Here is a 23,166-nt window from a genome sequence, read left to right on the forward strand (position 1 = left end):
TAATAATGAGCACGGCACGGGAAAAATATTTATACAAGTTTACAAAGCAGAGTAAAGCTACTCTGAGCTGTATTGTGTAACTGTCTACATCAATAGCCAAGCGTGTTTGATCTTGTTTTATTACACAAGTATCATCAGTGGTAAAAAGAAAAGACTTGAAACCATTTTCGCGTAGTGCAAAAACGTATTTAATGTGGCTCTAAATCTTTGCCAATTCGGGATTTCTGACTCAAAGAGACTATAAAATTCTGAAATCAAACATTCAAGAATTACTTTTCTGGACTTGCCCTCACAGTTTAAATATGGTGAATCGTGGTTCACCAAGCCCTACACCTAGGTCATTTTAAACAACTTGAAATACATTCAAAACCCATATGTTCGAAGTTAGGGTCCTGGCCCTTTGGGTTCTTGCACGATGGTGTTTGGGCAGACGTTATTGCCTTTCTCTAGTAGAGTCACAGCAGGGCTGCTCAACCTAAGTGGGAGAAAGTTAAGTCCTTAATGGCAGCTGGACAGTCCAACTCTTTCTGTTAGGTGTTTCGTTTGTGGAGACTCTTGTTGCAAACCGTTGCTATATAGGTTCCTGAATTGCAACACCTGTTACAGGCACCCATCGAAACTGCCCCCTGTGATTTCTAATCCCTTTTCGGTCCTATTTCGTGATTTGGAAAAACGTTTCAGAATCGAAAATTGGGATTAGTACATATGTAAAAGAGTTTTTCCAGTCATAAACCCTGTATTCAACCAAATCGTGGGGGTTGCGAGTGAAGGAGCCCTATATAAATCTGCTCAAGGCTCCATAGGAGTGGCGAGGGAATTGGTAAAATATACAACATGGTGCCAAAGTTAAAAGATATGATTGCCCAGTCAAAAGGAGCACACCACAAAATATTAGTAGAGTTAAAATTAGAAGAAACACTTAAGACTGTAACATTAATCCATCCCGAATCTATGACTTCAAATAGGCTGTACATAAAAGTGGGGGCCCACATGCCAATATCAACCAATTGAGCAAGTGTTATCCTATGGTGGTTAGTGTTAGTCAATGACGAAGTGTTAAGTTAATAGATCAAATAATATCCTATAGAGGTACAGCAACGTGGATAACAAATTATTTGTTAATGTTGCTAAAGTCTTTCCCTAAAGTTATGCTGTGAGGACAACTGCGAGCAAGGAAAACTTGTGTCTCTGGTGGTCATGTATATTATTGAGGAATTGAATCCTCATAAGTGTAAACTTTTGAAATCAGTCAGTCTTTCAATCTCTTCAGGGCGTTGGCACCATAAAGACACTTATGCGTGACCTCACAATTTCAGAGGTAAGTCTGGGCGAAGGTTGGAGACACGACCACAAAAGGATGTTTGACATTACTCAAACACACAAGACTCTTGTAGTTTGACGGTCCAGCTGCACAGTCTCTTTGTAGATGTGTTGGATGTCAGTGCTGGATTGCCGTTTCACATGTTAGTTAGATAATTGAGAGCCCCAGTACTAACAGATAGTCCAGCAACTATCAAGGGTTGATACTGCTAGTTTCGGGAAAATATATTTCAGAGTGTTGTAAAGTATTGTGTATTTGGGCAAGGACCCCATAGAAAAACAACTTCAATCATGAGCCAGTCTGCTTCTGCATTTTCTCTAGAGTGCCTACAAAAGGGATTTTATGCCCAAGTAGGGCCATCCAATTTCCCTGCAGTTGAGCAGACTATCCATGCATGTGCACATGAATCCATACACACCCTTACTCTTTATTTGCTAGGTATCATGCTGCCCTTTTGGAGGAAAGCTGCTGGATCCTCCTGCGTTTCAGAGAAGGGGCTAGGAAGTATCTCCAGCGGTAGTGAAACTGGCACCAGTCATATGACCCCTATGCAGGTATATAAGGGTAACAGCATTTTTGGTACACCTTGCTAGCATACACCTTGCTCTTCTCGGTAAATGTTAACTAAGCTCCGTTTTGGGCCTCTGGAGGCAGATTTTGCAGAGAGTGAAAACTAGGTAAATCAGTAGGAAAAATGGAAGTCTAATATCTTGCAAATCAAAGTTCATTCTAGAGTAGCAGATTAACCTCCATCAAGACATTTACATCATGCCATGGGCTTAAGTCTAAACCATAGAGGGAGATAGCCCAGCATGTCCACTTTTGTCTTTATCCCACCATGGCCCCAAGCCATTCAAGTTGCCCGGGTGTCAGTTTGTACAGAGAAGAGAATTGGAAATATATAGTATCTAAACCTCGTACATATAGCCCATTTCCATTCCTTGGGTAGTAGTACTCAAATGATAAGAAAGACGCAAATTATTCCTAGCCCTTTTCTTTCATCAGGGCAGTCACATATTCAGATGTTGTGGTGGACTCACCGCAGGTGAGTTCAGGGTAGACCCTTTAGGAAAAGTCTGGCCTTCTTCTGTGGATATGCTGTTTTCAAATACTTTTTTGACTGTCAGTGTACTTGAAGGAACAACTAAAATTTGCCAGGGTGGAGGTCATAGGTATTAGAAAAGTGGTAATGGAACTCTCCAATTAGGGAGCGAGGGAGCAGGGGAGGGGCGACTGTGACACATGCCCACATGGATCATAGGGATGGAGTGTTGAGATGGGTATGTGGGGGGCTGTTCTGAGAGTAGCCTTGAGTCATTGTAAGAATGAGTGGTGAAGCTGTGTATGTTCACATCCCAATATGCGGCCAGAGATTATTTACGCAAGCCACGCCTCTCCTCCCTCCAGAGGGCAGTGCTCTCTGTTTTTGTTCATTTGATGATTTAGGTTGTCAATTGTGTCTGGAATGGGGGCAATGGTGATTTCCACCTCATCACCACCATCCGCTTTGCTAGCATCAGGGCAAGATCCTTAAAGCACATCATCACTTTTTTTTATTTTTGGGGTATGGAAACAGCAGGGGCGGCTCCTCCATTAGGAAGGAGGAGCGTTGTCCCTGAGCCAGCAGCGGCAGCTGAAAACCTTTTCCCAAAAACGATAATAAACTGTTTTTATTATCGGTTTTTGAGAAAAGGGGCAGGGCCTTTGGGGTGACAAGCAGTGAGGGGAAGTGCACACCTCAAAGCGGATGTGTGTTTCACCAAACACACATGCGCAGTGGGCTCTCTCCAGCCCAACAACCCAGTTCTAAGCAGTGTCAGGCTTGGCGCAGGGCAGGTTAGGAGCCTGTGTCTGCAGAGGAGCGGATGAAGCGGCGGCGGAGGTAAGTTGTTTTGTTTTTTCACTTTTTATTTTTTTTATTTTTTATTCCTCCCCAAGCCGCCCAGCCCCTTTGGTATGCAGTGAGCCGCGACTGGGAAACAGACCTAGAAGATATTGTTTTGCTGTGTCTAGTCTGTCTCTTCCCATTGTTCTAGCTATGTCTGACAGTACCATATCACAATTCTTCACCAATGTACTGCAGGTCTCGAACATGTGTGTCGCATCTACTATGTCTGTTCTACAGCAGGGATATTCATCTGGGGCAGAAGGGCAGATCCGGTGTAGACATTTGTGGGAGGGAGTTAGTAGGCCCTGTATTGAATACAGAATCTAATATATCAGAAGTGGGAGTTGCGAGGTATTTTACTTGAGTATTCCATATCTTTAAGCCATTCTGTATCATGCAATGTTTGACCCAGCAAGTCTTCCCAGGCATTGTACAGTTTGGGTAATGCTGACAGTGGGTCCCTCGCAAAAGCCAAGTATAGGCATATGTAGGAAAGTACCATCTTGCCTGGCATGTTGTCCCCATTTTTACATGTATGTAAGTTTGTTTTTGCCTGTCTCACTGGGATCCTGCTAGCCAGGACTCCAGTGCTCATAGTTTGTGGCCTGAATGTGTAAACCTGTGTAGTGACTAACTGTGTCACTGAGGCTCTGCTAATCAGAACCTCAGCGCTTCGTTCAGGGCCAATTCCCCCGGACTTTGTGAGTGCCATTACACGCGTGCACTACATATAGGTCAATACCTATATGTAGCTTCACAATGGTAACTCCGAATATGGCTATGTAACATGTCTAAAATCATGGAATTGTCCCCCCATGCCAAATCTGGTATTGGGGAGCCAATCCCATGCATCCCCGGGGCTCCACTATGGACCCCGGGTACTGCCAAACCAGCTTTCTGGGGTTTTCTCTCTGCAGCTACCGCTGCTGCCACCCCACAGACAGGGTTCTGCCCTACTGGGGTCTGGGCAGCCCGGTCACAGGAAGGCAGAACAAAGAACTTCCTCTGAGAGAGGGTGTTACACCCTCTACCTTTGGAAATAGGTGTTAAAGGCTGGGAAAGGGGGGCCTCTCCCAGCCTCTGGAAATGTTTTGAAGGGCACAGATGGTGCTCTCCTTGCATAAGCCAGTCTACACCGGTTTAGGGAACCCCAGTCCCTGCTCTGGTGCGAAACTGAACAAAGGAAAGGGGAGTGACCACTCCCTGTCCATCACCACCCCAGGGCTGGTGCCCAGAGCTCCTCCAGTGTGTCCCAGACCTCTGCAATCTTGTTTCCAGAGGTGTGAGGGCACTCTGGGGGCCTCTGAGTGGCCAGTGCCAGCAGGTGACGTCAGAGACCCCTCCTGATGGGTGCTTACCTGACTAGATGGCCAATCCTCCTCTGAGGGCTATTTAGGGTCTCTCCAGTGGGCTTTTCCTCAGACTGGCAAGAATTCACCAGAGTTCCTCTGCACCTCTCTCTTCGACTTCTGCCAAGGATCGACCGCTGACTGCTCCAGGACATCTGCAAAACTGCAACAAAGTAGCAAGAAGACTACCAGCGACATTGTAGCGCCTAATCCTGCCAGCTTTTTCAACTGTTTCCTGGTGGTGCATGCTTTGGGGGCTGCCTTCCTTCACCCTGCACTGGAAGCCACAAAGAAATCTCCTGTGGGTCCACAAAATCTTCCCCCTGCTTCAGCAGGCACCATACTTCAGCTTCACCGGTACTCTGGGACCCCTCTCATCCCGACAAGCGTGGCCCCTGGAACACAGGTGGTGGACCCAAGTGACCCAGACTGTCCAGTGGTCCAACTGTCCAAATTTGGAGAAGGTAAGTCCTTGCCTCCCCTCCCCAGATAGTAATCCTGTGCACCGTGTGAACTGCAGCTACAAGGGCTTCTGTGCACATTTCCACGAAATCCTGCATGCACAGCCGAGCATAGGTCCCTAGCACTCTGTCCTGCGATGCTCAGCTCCCTGAGTTGATCTCCGGTGTCGTGGGACCTCCTTTTACAGTGTTGAGACGACCGCTGTGTTCAGACTTTTTGACCCTGTGTTCAAGGACTTCTGCGGGTGCTTCCTGCTTGTGTGTGGGATCTCTACATTGCTGAGGGCCCCCCTCTGTCTCCTCTCTCAAGTGGCGACATCCTGGTCCTTCCTGGGCCCGGGCAGCATCCTTTTTCTCCAACCACGACCCTTGCAGCTAGCAAGGCTAGTTTGCGGTATTTTGCCAAGGAAACAACTCTGCATCCTCCAGCACGCCATGGGACATCTTCTGCACAAAGAAGAAGTTCCTAGCACCTTTCGTTGTTGCATAATCTTCAGTTTCTTCCATCTGGAGGCAGCCATTTTGCACCTTCATCCGAGGTTTTGTGGGCTCCTGCCCCCCGGACCCTTTCGTGACTCTTGGACTTGGTCCCCTTCCTTTGCAGGTCCTCAGGTCCAGGAATCCGTCTTCAGCGCTTTGCAGTCTGTTGTGGTCTTTGCAGAATCCCTTATCTCGACTTTAGTGTGTTTCTGGGGAAATAGAAGTACTGTACTCCTACTTTCCAGGGTCTTGGGGTGGGGTATCTTAAACACCCTTAGTGTTTTCTTACACTCCCAGTGACCCTCTACACACTACACTAGCCTAGGGGTCTATTCATGGTTCGCATTCCACTTTGTTAGTATATGGTTTGTGATGCCCCTTGGCCTATTGCATCCTATTGTATTCTACAGTGTTTGCACTACTTTCTGACTGTTTTACTTACCTGATTTTGGTTTGTGTGTATATTTTGTGTATTTTACTTACCTCCCAAGGGAGTATATCCTCTGAGACATTTTTGGCACATTGTCACTAAAATAAAGTACCCTTATTTTTAGTAACACTGAGAATTGTCTGTCTTATGATATAGTACCTATGTGATATAAGTAGTATAGTAGGAGCTTTGCAATATTTTCTAGTACAGCCTTTGCTGCTCTGCTTTAGCTACCTCTATCAGCCTAAGCTGCTAGAACACTACTAATCTACTAATAAGGGATAACTGGACCTTTCACAAGGTGTAAGTACCATTGGTACCCACTATTAGCCAGGCCAGCCTCCTACACTTTGGGCCAGATGTAGGTAGATATGGTTTTGCGACTCGCAAATTGCGAGTCACAAAACCATATGCAGAATGGTGTCCATGACACCATCTGCGAATCGCAAGGCGGTCGCAAAGACCCACCTCATTAATATTAATGAGATGGGTCGCAATTTGCGGCCCCCTTGCCATTCCCTGCACTCACAGGGATGGTGGCCTGCTGGAGAGAGCAGACCACCATGTCTGTGACTGCTTTTTTAATAAACCAGTTTTTTTTTTGTATTGCAGCCCATTTTCCTTAAAGGAAAACGAGTTGCAATACAAACAAAAAAATGAAACCATTTGGTTTCATTTTTTCAGAGTAGGCAGTGGTCCATTGGTCCACTGCCTGCTCTGAAAATATATTTTTGGCGACATTCACAAAGGGGAAGGGGTCGCATGGGGACCCCTTCCCTTTTGCGAATGAGTTAGCACCCACTTCACATGGGTGCTAACTGCGAATTGCTTTGCGACCGCGTTTGCGGTCACAAAGCAATTCTGCATCGCGGTGCGAATCGCAAATAGGAAGGGAACACCCCTTCCTATTTGCTAGTCGCATTCCCATTTTGCGAGTCGGTACCGACTCGCAAAATGGGAATGTGCATCGCGATGCCCGTTTTGCATGGCGCAAACTGCGAATTTCGCAGTTTGCGCCATGCAAAACAGTTCCCACATCTGGCCCTATGTCACCAGCCGTCTGCCATGTCCAGCTAAGTGCACAGCATGCAGATGTATTCCTGTAAAGATAAAGTGGGTGTTGCTTGGTGCAGACTGTATGTAGACGAGAGTGTTTTTGAGGCTTCAAAAGAGGCATTACATTTGTAGTGTTTAGGAGATGTAGAAGCATAATGGCAACACTGGGTGGTGCATGTGTTGAAAGGGTGCATGGGGTGATAAGGCATGTGATGCTTGCGTTAGAGATTGGAGGTGAGATATTTGTGGACATAGGCACATTTTGTGAGGTTCAAATATGTGTTCCACTGGTGAGTCCACTGATATAAGCCAGGCTAAGTCAGTAAGAAAGTAAATGAGGCTTTTCTGTTTATAAACAAAGAGTCCAGATTGTTTCTACAAGTATTTTTGCTGTGGATGTTTTTATATGGTGGGATTCAGAAGTACATCTTAGAGTGGAGATGGCTTCTGGAGGAGACGTATGCAAATATTGTTCGGGGGGGAATGGAGGGTTCCATTTGATTTAAGTCATATCTGTGCTATGACCGTACTGGTTCATCAGAATAATGAAATGAAGAGCATGGTGGCTCGTGGCAATCACATTCATGTGGGCTACCACTCAGCTCACATTATGTCTGTCTGTGATCCATAGCTGCCAATGAATTTGCAGGAGTTTAGGGAGTACGGACTATTTTCAAAATTGACAGCTTAGCATATGTGTTTTGGACAACTATCTATTGAGAAAATGTTTAGAAAAATCACAGTGGTTCCACATTTAAATTTTATTCAGAGACCTCGTACGTTATTAGCACTATAATGCTTGTGGATGCTGGGCCGTAAGCACACAAATGGATTTAAAATGTACAGCTAATACCAACACAGATAAGTGGAGCTATTATTAGATCCACCTTAGCCTTGAAAGATCTAAGTGAGTGCAGGACTCTGATGAAGAAATTATGTGGTAATGAATGAGCTGGACAGATTATTTATAGAGATTTGCATACTAATTAATGATAGTTATTGTTCTACTCTATCACAATGAACTGATGCTTATTAAAGACATTAAAAAGATTTAGCTATGGTTGTTGTACCACTCTCTACAATTAAATAAACCAGAGGAACCACATGGGACTTTATTGACTAACGTAGAGCACAGTGTTACAGTTGCATTCATGTTAAACAAAGCTATTTAGTGGAGGTCAGTATAATGTTAAGTCAATAGCACAATGCTGCCACAGGGCAGGCCAGCAGGGTAGCAGGCATATTCTCTCTCCTTGGTACTGAAGATCCTAGCCATTTTTTCCAATGTGGAAGAATCCTAATTAGGCAAAACAGCCACCTGTAGTTGCATGAAGGGCCATACCCCCCAGTAGCAGGATTTTGAGCTCTCTCTGGTTTAGTAAATGAGAGGGTCTCATGCGTTTTGCTAGAAGGCAGCAGGACCTGTAGCAATGGGTGTCTTAGCTTCTACCAGAAAGGGAGACCTTGCAGTGGTAAGAGAAGAGTCAGTCTTTTAAACATTTCGAGCATAGGATTGGTAGCCAAATCAATGCCCCAAATAGAACAACTTGAATTTGTTTGAATGAAAGAGAAAAAATATGTCTACTTCAAGCCAGTGAACATACCAGAAATTTTATAATGTATAATGATAAATTATCACATAAAAATAAAGGAAAACTCAGTTTGAACTAAAATACACTCAATGTTAATTTTCAGAAAAGAACATATTTCAGGTACCCTTGGTTAGAATGCATGTATGTGGTTTTTCAATAGCAAGAACCTAGCCAAAATGCAGCCGATTCATGTAGAGAGTCAAGGACAATCAGAAAGTCAGTGAGTGATAGGAGAGGTAGCTGGTTTGTGGACTGTTAATGCATTTTGTTTTATTGTTCTTTAAAGAGCTGTGTCTTCAATTATTTTCTAATTCAGAGCAGCATTGAACCAGTCTTGATTGAAATGGAGTTGTTGTTCCAGATCCTGGGTGTATAGATGGAAACGTTTTTCTGCCTTGTTTTTACTTATTTACACTTCGTAGTCTCCAGTTGCATAGTTTCCTAGCTGCTGGTGTGCTGAGAACCACCAGAGATTGTGAGCCTGTCTGCGAGATAAATGGAGGTGCTGGTGTGAATGCTTTGTAAATGTTACAGTTGGGTTTGAAGATCGTAGGAGCCAGCAAGGAAGCCATTGTGGTTCCATCTCAATGGGGTGATGTGATCATATTTCTATAGTTAATGGATGGATTATACTGCCCTTTGCAGGATGCCTTTAAGGGGTGCCAGTGTGGAGTCTGCAAGCAGGACATTTCTGCCATCCCCATGCAAGTGTATGAGGGCTTGAACAGCAGTTTAGAAGTCGCTTTCTGGAAGAACCAGTTTTTCATTAGATGTGAGAGCTAGGACCCGGGCGTCTTTTTTATTTTTATATAAGTTCCTTGAAGTGGGGGGAGGAGTTCAGAGCATATCCAAGTGGCATAGCATTCAGTGAACGTGGGGGGTTTAAACCTGTCAAAGTTCATGCCAGGTTTGTACTGTTTCTTGTTCTTGCTAAATATTAGAAATTCTGTCTTGGTTAGGTTAAGCTTCAGGTAGGCTCAGGACATCCAGCTCTCATTTATGTGTGGGCAATGTTTGAGGCATTGGATGTCAGAAGCAGAGGAGTCTTTCAATTAGAGTTATGTATCATCGCCATATTTTGACACTGTTACATGTTGAGCACAAAGGAGATCCATTTTGAGATATAAGATAACATATGACAGTTTGGAACCATCGGGGCTCCATATCTGGTAGGGCTTTTTTGGGGACAGGAAGTGCCCATGTGAACAAACCGTTGTTGGTTGGAAAGATGGAAGGAGAAGTAGTCAGGGGTGTGGAATTTATTAAAATATCTACTTGTCCAGGGAACAGGTTGCTTCTCAATTCTACTTGTCCTGTAAAAAGATCTACTTGTCCCTTTGGTGCCATGTAGTGTGGCGACAAATTATGGCAGCAATCTCATTATGTAAGAGCTCTGATAATAGCCTCTCTGATTATGCCAGGGCTACTACCATAGTAGGGCTTAAATACTTGCAGTTTCAATCCCTACTGTAGCAATTTCCTTATTTTGCCACCTTTCTGCAGATCTGCATACTGGGGCTGGAGGAAGCAGTAAGCAATAGTTCCAGGGCTGGAATGCCTTTGAGTCTGCAAACCTACTAACCTGCATGTCTTAAAGATTTTCACCAGCTTCTCTCTAATATTTTCCCATAATAAGAAAGGTTGGACATTTACTCCTGACAATGGCAGAATTCAAACTTCTTCCAGGGTTGGGAAGAAAGTGGCTGGAGGGAAAATGAACTTGCAAATGCTCAATAGATTTCACATAAGCAAATCTACACATCGTATTTACCCATGCTAAAATACAGTTCACAAATATTTTATAGGGGTACAACATATACCATGGGTGCACTTTTGTGACTTTCTTTAAGAATTTGGGGCCACATGTAGGTAGGTTCAGATTTGCGACCCGCAAATTGCGAGTCAGAGCGACTCGCAATTTGCGAGTCGCAAATCCGAATGTAGGATGGTGTCCCTGACACCATCTGTGATTCGCAAGGGCTTCGCAAATGCCCACCTCATGAATAATCATGAGGTGGGTCGCAATTTGCGACCCCCTTGCGAATGGCGGCCCTCACAGGGATGGTGGCCCTCACAGGGATGGTGGCCTGCTGGAGACAGCAGACCACCATGTCTGTGACTGCTTTTCAATAAAGCATTTTTTTTTTTTGTAATGCAGCCCGTTTTCCTTAAAGGAAAACGAGATGCATTAAAAAAACGAAAAATGAAACGTTTTCGTTTCATTTATTCAGAGCAGGCAGTGGTCCCCAGGACCACTGCCTGCTCTGAAAAAATGTTTACAGTGACATTCACAATGGGTGCAAACTGCGATTGGTTTGCACCCGCGTTCGCGGTCACAAAACAATCCTACATTGCACTGCGAGTCGCAATTAGGAAGGGAACACCCCTTCCTAATTGCGAGTCGCAAACCCGTTTTGTGATTCGGTAACCAGGTTACCGAATTGCAAAACTGGGTTTGTGCATCGCAATGTGCTTTTTGCACGTCGCAAACAGCGAAAGTCGCTGTTTGCGACATGCAAAAAGCTACCTACATGTGGGTCTTGGTCCCTAATTAGGTCTGGTGTTAACAAAGACATTTTGTTTTTATTAAACTTCTATTTCTCTCTCTTTCGGCTGGCTTTACTGTGAGTGATCGCATTCTGCTCTTCCACAAGGAGCATGTTGGTACACAAAGTAGTTTTGTTCAGTGTCAGGAACTACAGTGGCAATCAGTGATGTAACGAAACTGGAGGGTGCCCCTTTGCAAAGAACATGGAGGAGCACCCTCTCCAGACTCACTCAGGGCAGGTGCTGTGCTGAAGGGGCCCCCTGGAGGGCGGCTGCGGGGCCTTTGTTATGCCACTGGTGGCAACGTGTGCTTTTAGAGTTCAAAAACCTTTTTTTTTTTTTTTTTTGCCAGTGTTTGTTACAATGTTGAGGGCCTGGTAGCTCCCACAACAATAAAGTGTTACAAAAGCCATGTCAAAACAAGACATGCATTGATGAAACTAAAAGACTTATAAAACTATGTAAGATCAGTTGGCTTTGTCAGTGTTTGTTTATTTTCATGCTTCCCATAATCGTGTTGAAAATGGTTACACTGATTTTCCATTAGAAATATTTTTGGGAAATACTAGCATGCATCAACACATTTTACTACATGACACTTCATTTGCAACTAATCAGAGAGCATTCTGGGAGCATTATACTTAGTCTCATAGCCTAAACTTTTCAAACATGTGTATACACGTTTGTTTGTTTTTTTGTACTGGAACCAACGTCAGTAGTGAAGTGTGACCTTAAAACATTTATTTACAGCACTCACCCTAATAATGAAGGCTTTCAAATAATGAACCATAAATACAAGTTCGAACAGCATTATCTTTTGGAAACACATTACCTCAACTGCAGAGAGTTCCACTCTCTGTAAACAGGCAGCTAAAGGGTTTGTGCTGCAGAGGGTTGGGCGTACTTGTCCCAAGGACAAAGTAAACATAAAAACTTGTTGCCCTTGACCCCAAACAAGATGTCCCGGGCAATAGGAATTCCACATCCCTGGTAGTGAAGTACTTCATCAGTGAATCCCATTCAAACTTCCAGTATGCATATGAAGGTGGGATGGTCAATACGTTGACAGCAGAGAGGCCCAACAATATCTGGAGGAAAGGATCATCTTCATGTGTGTTTAGGAGGGCATCATCTATGATGTGTAAATTAGCAGTTTGCTTGCTGCAGAGTGATCTGAAGCTAGAAGCTAGGCTGGTAGTCGTGCATGAGATGGCTGGTATTAATCTGATCTTGAAGTTGAACGTAGACTGCTTTTTTAATGATCTTGCCGAGGTGTGGTAGGTGAGTGGTTGACTGGTTGTTGGCAAGGTCTGATTTAAGTTTGTTTAGGTGTGAGAGGGTCTGACCTCTCATGGGAGTTTCTGGGAAGATGCCTTGCGTAAAGTAGGCATTTACAATGAGAAGTAGGAGATAAAAGGCATCCAAAGAGAGAATTTTGAAGCATGACAAAGGTAAGGCATCATCTTCACAAAAAATGTCCTTGAGGGAGAAGAGTGTGTCATGAGATCTGCAAGCAGTAGGGCTTTGAAGGATAACCATTGTGGGATTCTTTGGGAAGGGCTAGGCATGAGAGATGAAGCAGGATTGGTGGTGTCGATGTGCTGTCAGATCGATTTCATTTTTTCACTCAAGAAGTAGTTGATGTCATTTGCTGCTTTCTGTGAAGTGAGGAATAGGTGGGTCCGGCAGGGAGAGCTGATGCAGTGCTTGATTGTCTTAAAAAATTTAGAAACATTACACAGAAATTCAGAAAGTGAAAATTGATTGTGCTCAGTGTATGGTGTAGAGAAAAAAACTGTTCTCTTTGCCCATTCCTGTATCTCAAACAGTCACAAATGATAGGCATTCCAGAATGTTCGCTTGATGACATCAGTTGCGGTTTTGAGATCTCTTGTGACATCACTAACTGGATGATCTCTTTAAATCATACCGGTTTCTTCTGCCTTCACTCTTCTGCAAGGGCTGCCAATTCTTGTTATAGTAAGGGGTATAATAACTAATTATGAAAGAAACGCATAGGACTCCTGGCCAGGGCAAATCCATTTCAGGCTGGTAATGCTTGTATTTGTTCCCAGTCAGGCTTAGACCTAAAGCCCAATGGGAAGTATCTTGCTAATGCCTGATGCAGACTGCTATATATGTATGGACATAAATGCTGTACTTAATCTGAAGACAGAAGACCTACAGCATTACAGTTGGCACTGCACTGAAGTGTCTGCTCCAAAAGAATTGGAACATAGAACTCGAGCAATGGTCCACCGAAGATTGCATCACAGTGCACATTGGTCTCTGTAGTACTGCATGGAGAAAAAGTGGGCTTAAAAACATATTGAGAGAAAGTTAAAATAAATAAAAATAAATAAATACAACGTTTTGCACAGTACCTTTTGTACTGCAATTAATCAGCCGACTGTGCTTTCTGTCATCCCCCGATAATAATTTCTAGTTTTAGGAACTATGGCTTGATAATGTAAAAACTTAAGCTAATTATAAATGGAAAGTGTTTTTTTTAAAAATCCGACAAAAGTTAGAATAGCATTAAGGAACAAGATATTTTATTCTTGGGAAAAAAGGATGTCCCCCATAAGCATAGTACTGTTTGCGTATCCGCCAGTCCATCTTTGTCTTGGGGGGGAAGAGGGAGGGGGAACCCTGCTAGTGGACAATTTCAGTGGATCCACTAGTGCGTTTTAGACCTTGGCTATCCTTACGTTTTTTAGTAGACAGCCAACTAATTTAGATTCATGGCATGCCCAATAGAGGGATCCTTTTGGTTTTTGACCACACCCTAGTCATGAAACACGAGGTTTTAAATAGGGTACATCTATAAGCTTGTTTTGTTATGACCACACCACATATGTCCACTCTAGCCTCTGTACTTAACAGTGTATGACCTCATTTTTTAATAAATAAATGTTATCTTTTTTGTTACTGTGTTTCCTTCAAGGTCAAGTGACACCTGCATCTAGAGGAAGCCCTAGCCCCCATGTGGACACGGATGTGGTGGAAGTAATGATGAATTTTGACCCCGACCCAACAGACTTGGCTCTTTCAAGCGTGCCGGGGCATGAGACCTTTGACCCCAGGAAGCATAGGTTTTCAGAAGAGGATCTAAAACCGCAGCCCATCATGAAGAAAGCCAGGAAGATCCAGGTGCCAGATGAGCAGAAGGTAGGGTACCTTTCGTAGTCAGACAAAGGCATTTTGGGAGGGAGATCATGGCATGATGGAAGTTCCTTGCCTCTAGCATGCCGAATTCCTACTGCTAGCTTTTCTCTAAGCAGATCAAGTTATTCTAGGAGCTGTAGCTTTGATACACTTCATCGCGACTAACGTATTGAAATGTAATCAATTATAAAGGCAAACCATGTCTCATTCTCATTTCCTCACTCCTGTCTTTTTGTCCACAAGACTCCTGCTGAGATTGGGCAGTGCTGTAGCATTTGGTGTCACATCTTCCCACCATTATTTACACCTTCCCCACAGAGGGCATTGGAAATCCTCTGAAAATTAATCGCACAGGATCCTGTTCACAAAGGTTATTTCGGCCATGAATGTAAGTTTACAACCAAAACTACATTCTTATGCCTACTAAAACGCCACCAAGAGATTCCTGATAGGATAGAGATGCATTTACTAGAAGAGATTTTAACTCCATGGGACAGATTTAGAAGGCCCTATGCACTGCACCATATTTCCACTTTTTGTGGCTTAACCTCACTTTGTAAATACAGCACCTTCACACGCATCACTTTGCGTGGAAGGGGCGTATAATGGGTGTTGCTGTGGGGGTGCCACAGCAACAACCTTTGCATTTTAAAGCTGCCCCAGATTTATGAGTTTTCGTAAACCTGACGCAGCGGCAAAATCTAACGCCACCTCAAGGGTGGCATTAGAATGGCGCAACGAGGAGAAATGATTTCATTTCTCCTCGTTTTTTGCTCTATGTGTGCTGCATTCTGCAGAAAGAGCAAATCGCCCTTCCTGCAAAAAAACAATATCCCCTGCAGCACAGCCTTACTTGCACCTTGGCGCAAGGGTGGCTGTGTTGGTGCTCGGCAGCAAAATTAGGACCTGGGCATCTGGGTTTGAATTCCGACTTTATCAGCTAAATGAAAATTTTGAGATTCTGGCCAAATCTCTGTGTGGCTAAAAACTGTAAAATGTGACAGTTTAATCAAAAATGTGTGACACTCTGTTTCTTGTACATAGGCCCTCATTCTGACCTTGGCGGGCGGCGGAGGCCGCCCGCCAAAGTCCCGCCGTCAGATTACCGTTCCGCGGTCGAAAGACCGCCGCGGTAATTCTGACTTTCCCGCTGGGCTGGCGGGCGGTCGCCTTCAGACCGCCCGCCAGCCCAGCGGGAAAGAGGCTTCCACGATGAAGCCGGCTCGGAATCGAGCCGGCGGAGTGGAAGCTGTGCGACGGGTGCAGTTGCACCCGTCGCGTATTTGCGCAGACAGTGAAATACATGTAGGGGCCCTCTTACGGGGGCCCCTGCAATGCCCATGCCAGTGGCATGGGCACTGCAGGGGCCCCCAGGGGCCCCGCGACCCCCCCTACCGCCATCCGGATCCCGGCGGTCGGACCGCCGGGATCTGGATGGCGGTAGGGGGGGTCGGAATCCCCGCGGCGGTGCAGCAAGCTGCGCCGCCGTGGAGGATTCAATGGGGCGGCGGTACACTGGCGGGAGCCCGCCAGTGGTGCCGGTCCGACCGCGGCTTTACCGCCGCGGTCGGAATCCCCATTGGAGCACCGCCGGCCTGTCGGCGGTGCTCCCGCGGTCCTCCGCCCTGGCGGTCAAAGACCGCCAGGGTCAGAATGACCACCATAGTCTTGTAACACAGTAATGAACAGTGCTGTCTTGCGCTGTAAATAGCTACACATACAACGATGTGCCATTTTGCCCACAAAAGGGTTATCTGCAGGCTCTTGTGTTCACGTAAAAACAAAAGTGAAAATAGTAAAGGACCAAGCAGGAGAGCAGTGATATAACAATGAATATCCATCATACTTGCTGGCCTAGATGTATACGATATCAGGCTGTGCAGTTACCATACATTTTAACTGAAGCCTACACCAGACAATTGGATGACATTTTGCTGCAAGCAGTGTGTTGTAGTTTGTACTCATTCAAGACACAGAGTGGCATGGTAGTTACCGTGGCACCACTACTATGAACTGCCAGTTGCATTGCCAAGTGGTAATTTTTTTAGTTCAGTAATTTTCTTTAGGCTCCAATAACGTGATTAAATAACACCTCACATTCAGTTTGATTTCGTCCTTATGCCTTCAGTTCTTACTACATCTCTTAGGTCAATGTTTCTTAACCTGTGGTCCGGGGACCCTGGTGTTCTGTGATGCTTACTAAGAGGACCCACAACTGTTACAAAATTAAGTGATATCAAAATTAATAAATTAAAACTATCAAAGTATATACACAAAAAAGGAAAATTGAAAACGTGTAAACTTATTCTATTTTTTTGTGTGAAATAGCAAAATATTTCAATATTTGAGCATTTGTTTGGCGTATACTTTTGTATTTTTGTGTACTGTTATAAAATTCAGATCGTAGAAACTACTTAGGCCGGTCCCCAGCTTCCATTAATGACTCAGCATGGGTCTCGGATTCCAGTAATGATTCAGTGGGGGTCCACATAAATCAAAAGGTTAAGAACCGGTGTCTTAGGTGATTTTACAGCCCACTGAACAGGTACCACAATTATCATCTGACCGGTAGAGCAGAGCAGTGTTTGGGAAGACACAAAGATGCATACATTTGAAAATTGATTCTGTCCAGCTCCCACGAAGTTGAGGACAAACTGACATGAAGTTGGTTATTACACAAATTTTCAGTAGATACACTGTACAATCACCAGAATTAATTCAAACTATTTTCATGAGGATGATGAAGATAACCTTGTGTTTCAGCCATACTTCATATTGCTTTATTTGAACTCAAATGTTTTTTAAATTAACAATGGGAACTTTTTCAACCCCCTACATAACATTAAATAGTTGTTCTTATTTTGTAAAAGTAATAATCCTGTTTATCACACTAGAAAACAAACCTGCTAATTTTTATAGATGCTTCTACCTGCAGATTCCTCCTCTTTTGAAAATAATACAGTGGCAGACTGGAGCCAGAAATGTTTGATAATTGTGCTGGCTTCATCTCGGCACTGGAAGCAGAGTAGATGTGATGTCACTGGAGCCAATCCCTGCACATCAAAATTATGCTTATTTTTCGCTGCTCTTTGACACAAATACAGAGATGTCAACATCATTTTTCACATATTTAAATCTTTTTCTTCAACCAATTGTGCAATGCCTTGGGGACTTCTTCCAGTAAGAAATCAGGGTTCAATCCTTGCCGCTCCTGCAATGGACAGATGTCCATATCCGACACCCAGCTGGTCTGTCTCTGGTGCGTGGAACCAACGAATGGTTCACAGTCATACGACCAATGTGGAGACATGCACTCTAAGGCCATTAAAGAGCAGTAAGTCAAACTCTTTAAGACTTGCATGAGTGGCAAGTGTCAGGCCCGATGCCGGTTGCGTCAGCCTTAAAACTGCATTCCTCTCCACTCTCTAAGTCTTCCAAGGAGGAACGAAGGGAGCACAGAACCAGGGACAACAACTCTTCCTGGTGTTGCTTGGTATGTCACCTCCGTGCTCTGTGCCTCCAGCAGAGTCCTCCATGGAGTCAGAGCCTGTCAATATACATTTTCCCCAGGATCCTCGTGCAGTAGTGCCACCAGCCATGGCTCCTTCCTCAGTGTCCGTTCTGGGCCTGCCTCTTGCTCTACCTCCAATTGAAGGACCAGTACCAACCCACTTGCTTCTTTCAGCACTGGTACACATGCAGGTTTATCATGTTTTGGGGATTTGTTTGGATTACCAACTGTGGTTTCACCCTTGGACCCATTCAACCCACACAACTCATTCATGGCACACTTCTGACACTGGTTGCATTCATCCTGGTTATGAACCCCTTGCCAGTTGCCCCTTCTCTGACGCTTATACCTTCACACAACAAGCTTTGTCGACGGCAACTTAGGCATCACCACTGGTGCCAGTTCCTCCAATTCCAGTTCGAAAATTAAATGCATTCTAATGCAATCTAGGAGGGAGACTCAAAGACTAGCAACAGAGGCAAGCTACAGCCAAACTACAGAGAATATCTTTCGTTCTGACTCAGTTGGCATCCAAATGGTTGACACAGTCCTGCATGTCAATGACCTTAGCTGTGAAGCAGTCAATGTACTATCGCCTGTTTCTTCTGATTACCTCTCTTTACAGAATGCCAGTGGGCTGGACACAACCCCAATTCTGGAAATTGAGTGCCCTGCAGGGCAAGCTTTTTATATGCTGTTCTCAGGAAGACAACTGCCACTATCAACAGTGAAAGTAAGGGTCAGTATGCTTTGGGAGGGACTACAGCCAGCTTTGGCTGCAACAGAACTGCTACTCACATTTGATGAGACCATACTCTACCATATATAGGCAGCTTGGGATAAGCCAACCTCTGCCCCAGTGAGGAACCGGTTGATTGCCAGGTGAAATAGCTTGCCTCTGGGGCTTTCCCTATAACTTCTATAAGAATTAAAAATAATTAGAACCAGAAAAGAAGATGCTCTCAGCTGAAACTTTTAAAGTTTTATATACTGCGAGTTCAACCAGAAGGTATTAGAATGCTTTATATTTTGCTTTATTAACAACAGGGAGATTAAGTGATTTGCCCAGATTCACAGGATGTTGAGCCGAGACCAAGACTCAAACCTGATTCCCAATTCCAAAGCTGGCAGCTCTGGCCGTTACTCCACTTTAGTCCTGAGGTCCATGAAAGTCACATAGCTACTTACCAGTTAGAAACCCTACCTCATGGGACATGGTGGGCATGGTGGTGCCAAACGTACCAGACCACTTAAAAGACCACTTTGCAGAAGTGGTGAGGGATTGCCAGGGCACCTCTAGGCAAATCTTTAGGGCAGGCCTGAATAGAGTGGACTCTGTGGCCAGGGCCATGGGTTCTTCCCTAACCCTGAGGAGACAAGCATTGCTACAATCTGCAGATTCTTCTGGTGATGTACAGGTGGCATTCATGCATTTGCCTTTCAATGGGGTGCACGTGTTTGGCAGTAAATCTGCAGCCTTGGAGAGATGTAAGGTAAGGAGAGCTACTGCTCAATCTTTGGGCTTTAGTTCCCTGTCTGAGATGATAGGCAGTTTCACAAGTTTGATGGCTTTCACTGGCATTAGCCCATTCAGTCCACCCAGCAGTTGAATCAGGTTTTGCAGCAGTACAGGGGCAGCTGCAAAGGACAGTGCAGACAGGCCCAGTAACACCTATATATCATGCAGCACGAGGCAGGGTTGGACAGACCTGTAGATCAGTCTGGCAGTGCCAGAGGGGCAGGGCTGATTTGTCAGTGTGTGGGTTGGTTGCAGCACATCTGTGTAGCTTGAGGATGGCAGAGTTTCCACGCCTCGATGACTGGCTGCTCAAGGCAGTCTCACCACAGCTGGTGTTGCATTATCGATAGGCACCTACATCCCTGCTGTTCGAATTCAGCTTTTCCATCAACCTACACAAGTGTCATCTGAACCTCTTTCATCACCTCCTGTTCGTAGGGACAGTGCTGAACACTTCGGACAAGATTTATGGGTTATTGGCGCAGGGCAGCACAGCAAGTCACCTTGCTGCCCTGCTTCAAAATGAGAGGGTAGTAATGTGTCATGTCTATGCAATATGGCACATTCCTGTCCTTTACTACTGTGCCGGCATTGTTTTGGTTGCCTAGTGCCAATGCAGGCACCCAGGTTTCATGGTGCAGGGCTGTCTACATTGTAGGCAGGATTGTTTTTGTGCAGGAAGAGGCACCTGCCTGGACAAAAACAGTCCTGGGAGATGTTTTCCTATTTTTAATTTCCTTGTGTGCTGGGGAATGCAGCATACATAGGAAGAGGAAAAAACAATGAGAAAAAAAATATTTCTCCCTGTTGCACCTCCCCTGGTGAGGCGTAAAGTTTTGGCACATTCCCGGGTTTACTGGCTCTTGTAAATATGGGGATGCATCAAAATCCATGGGTGTTGTGTGGGAACACTCACCGCAGCGCCTATGGAATGGCTCCCTAAAGCAAAGTAACGCAATGCAGCGATTTGCGCTGCCTTGCCGTACTCCATATCCATGAGGGCATCCAGAACCAAGCAAAGTGGCTTTGCATGGCCTCATAGATATGGTTGAATGGTTTGCGCTGCTGTTGAATCACTAAAATTGACACAACGGTGTTGCAAGCCTCTCATAAATATGCCCCAACATCTTTAATAGCCTTCCCTCCTCCTTAGAGGATTGGGACATTAAGGATATGATTCCAATGTTTCTGTAGAGGGCTCTAGTTTCAGTCTTGGCGGTTCTCCACCTTCTGGGTCTGGTGACTTCCTGCATTCTACTTGTAGCACACACCTGCAAGCACATGAGGGCTCTCCAGTGATACCTCCATCGGCAGTGGGTGCGGGGGGGGGGTGGTAATTTGTCTATTGCCACCAGTATCTCTCATCCATATGCTACAACTGTCTTAACCTGGTGGTGGGTAAAGGAGAACTTTGCACAGGGCCCTTCACAGAAGTGACAGACAAATCCACCTTGATTGGGGTGCGCATCTGGAGGACCTGGAGATTAGAGGCCTCCGGAGAAGCAGGTTCTTGCACATCAAACTTCCCAAGCTATGGTCGATTCATCTGGCCCTGAAGGATTCACTGCCCTCCTTTTCCAGATGATCTGTCCAGACCTTCACAGAGAACATGACAATGATGTGGTATGTCAACAAGCAAGAGGCATGTGGACTCACCTCTGTCAGGAAGCTCTGCTACTCTGTGCCTAGGAGCAGGTGTATGAAATCTGGTTGGTTACCAAACATTTACAGGGCTCTCTAACCACCAGAGCTGACAGCCTCAATTGGCATCATCTTGCCGACCACGAATGGCGTCTAAACATCTTGGCCCTTTAGTGTGCTACTCAGGTGAACCTCTGTTACTTGCGAGGATAAGCATATTTCTCTGCCCTCAACGTTCAGTTGCAGATTGCTGAGGCAAATGTGCTTCTGTTGATTTGGGGTTTTCTCCCCTCAGTGCGTTTCCCCCAGACCCTTAATTCCTCAAGATTTGCCAGGACCAGGGCCAAGGTGTACTTATCACCCCAGACTGTCCAAAAAAGATATGGTACACAGACCACCCCTCTCCCATTTGGAAAAGCAGATACTGCACCCACACCTCCAGAGCCTCCACCTGCATGCCAGGAGATTGAGCGGGGACCCTTCACCTCCTTTGATTTGCCAACAGCGGTCGTTGAAATCATCCTTTCAGCTTGTGAGCCCTCCATAAATTATGTCTAGCAAAGACAGCGGAGTTGCCTTGTAACATGGTGTACAGAAGAAGAGGTGGACCTACAGAGGGCATCTATCTGATGTTTTGTCTGACCCTCTCTCTAGCCCTGCAAGGTCATACTGTGGGCACCGTCAAAGGCTACATTGTATACTTTTCAGCATTTGTTTGTCTTGTTAGTCTGTCTTCCTTGTTTAAGTTACCTATCATTCTTAGATCTTTGCAGGGGCTTAACCCAGTTTTGCCTTTTTTGATGGAGCCTCATTTGAACCCCTACAAAGTTGTTAGTTGAGATTGTTGGCTTTTTTAAACAGTCTTTCTTGTGACCATCACTTTAGTGAAGTGCATGAGCCAGTTCACCTGCTTCTACCCACACAGACTTGTCTTGAGAATTAAAATGACTTTCTTACCCAAGGTGGTGACCCCTTTCCATATTCGGCAATCCATTACTCTTTCTACCGTGTTACCTCCATCCCATCTTGCCAGGTATTACATTGATGGAAAGAAAGAGAATAGGTATGAAGACCAGCCCTTTGTTGGATATGTAGGCAGCAAAAAGGGCAAGCCGGTCTAGAAAAGGACATTATCATGTTGGATTGTTCTGAGGTTTAAAATGTGTTAAGTCTAAGAAGAATCCATCCGAGATAATATGCACTCATTCCACTATAGCGAAGTCTTCAACTTCAGCATTTGCCACAGGTGTTGCCAGAGCAGAAATTTGTCACATAGCGACATGGGTTTCCCTTCACATTTCTGTAAAATACTATTGCTTAGTCTCAGAAGTGATAAGCAGTGCCATTTTGCTCATTCCATTCTGCAAGATTCCCTTGTCTGGCCATGTCTTCCGGCTAACACCTGGGAGATGCATTTCTGTGGCATCTATCCAAGAGGTGAGGAAGGTGCAGGTAGAAATATCCATCAGAAGAAAAGGTTGCCTTTGGTAATGATCTGGTTGATAAACTACCAGCATATTCCTCACTCATCCCACTCACCTCTCTGTTCTGAGGTATGGTCTTAAGCCACTGGCATTAATAAGATTTCAAGTTAGTTTATGGCACTGCACATCCACGGTTGATCTGATGCAATCCATCTCTCTGCCTCTAAGGGCTCAGGAAAAAATGGACAAGGAAATTCAATTGATGCATTATATGGTTTTTGTGACGTCACACCTGTAGCTCTTCTGGCACTGAAATGGAGACAGTGCTGCCTACTGGCAGAGGAGAGCTATAACAAAGGTTTCTGGATCCAGTCCAGTGTATGGCGATATTTAAAGCATGGGTAATATGCAGGTAGCGGAGTATCCACCAAAAAAGGTTGTTACCAAAGATAAATAACATTTTCTTCAGGAGAGTCTTCTATCTGTTAGAAACATCTTGTCAATAGTGTAAGGAGGAAACATTTTGAAAGCTATTCTACATTTGGCCAGTGAAAACCTTTTTTGTGTTTCTCTGCTAAAATAAATGTGAGGCTATTAATGATGATTGATCATTATTTAATTATATTATTAAAGTAATTTTGCCCATTGTGCAAAGAGGGCTTGAACTACACAGAAAACGTACCTAGTAAAAGTTACAAACACACACATTCCCCAAATGTTGCAATGCCATATTAGGAGGAAACAAACAACAGAGCAGAAGGGAAGGGATTGTGTAAGGT

At 44.8% G+C, this 23,166-nt stretch overlaps 1 protein-coding gene across 2 annotated transcripts in view; it reads left to right on the forward strand.

Moving 5' to 3' along the window:
* DBP (D-box binding PAR bZIP transcription factor) overlaps positions 1 to 23,166 on the forward strand; it is a 129,510-nt gene that overhangs the window by 97,274 nt on the left and 9,070 nt on the right. For both annotated transcript variants that reach the window (XM_069200635.1, XM_069200636.1), the window contains one exon: positions 14,072 to 14,295. In XM_069200635.1, coding sequence (XP_069056736.1) covers positions 14,072 to 14,295 — 224 coding nt within the window. The remainder of the gene's footprint in view (positions 1 to 14,071; positions 14,296 to 23,166) is intronic.

The sequence above is a fragment of the Pleurodeles waltl genome, chromosome 7 (assembly GCF_031143425.1).
Source record: "Pleurodeles waltl isolate 20211129_DDA chromosome 7, aPleWal1.hap1.20221129, whole genome shotgun sequence".
Classification (NCBI taxonomy): domain Eukaryota; kingdom Metazoa; phylum Chordata; class Amphibia; order Caudata; family Salamandridae; genus Pleurodeles; species Pleurodeles waltl.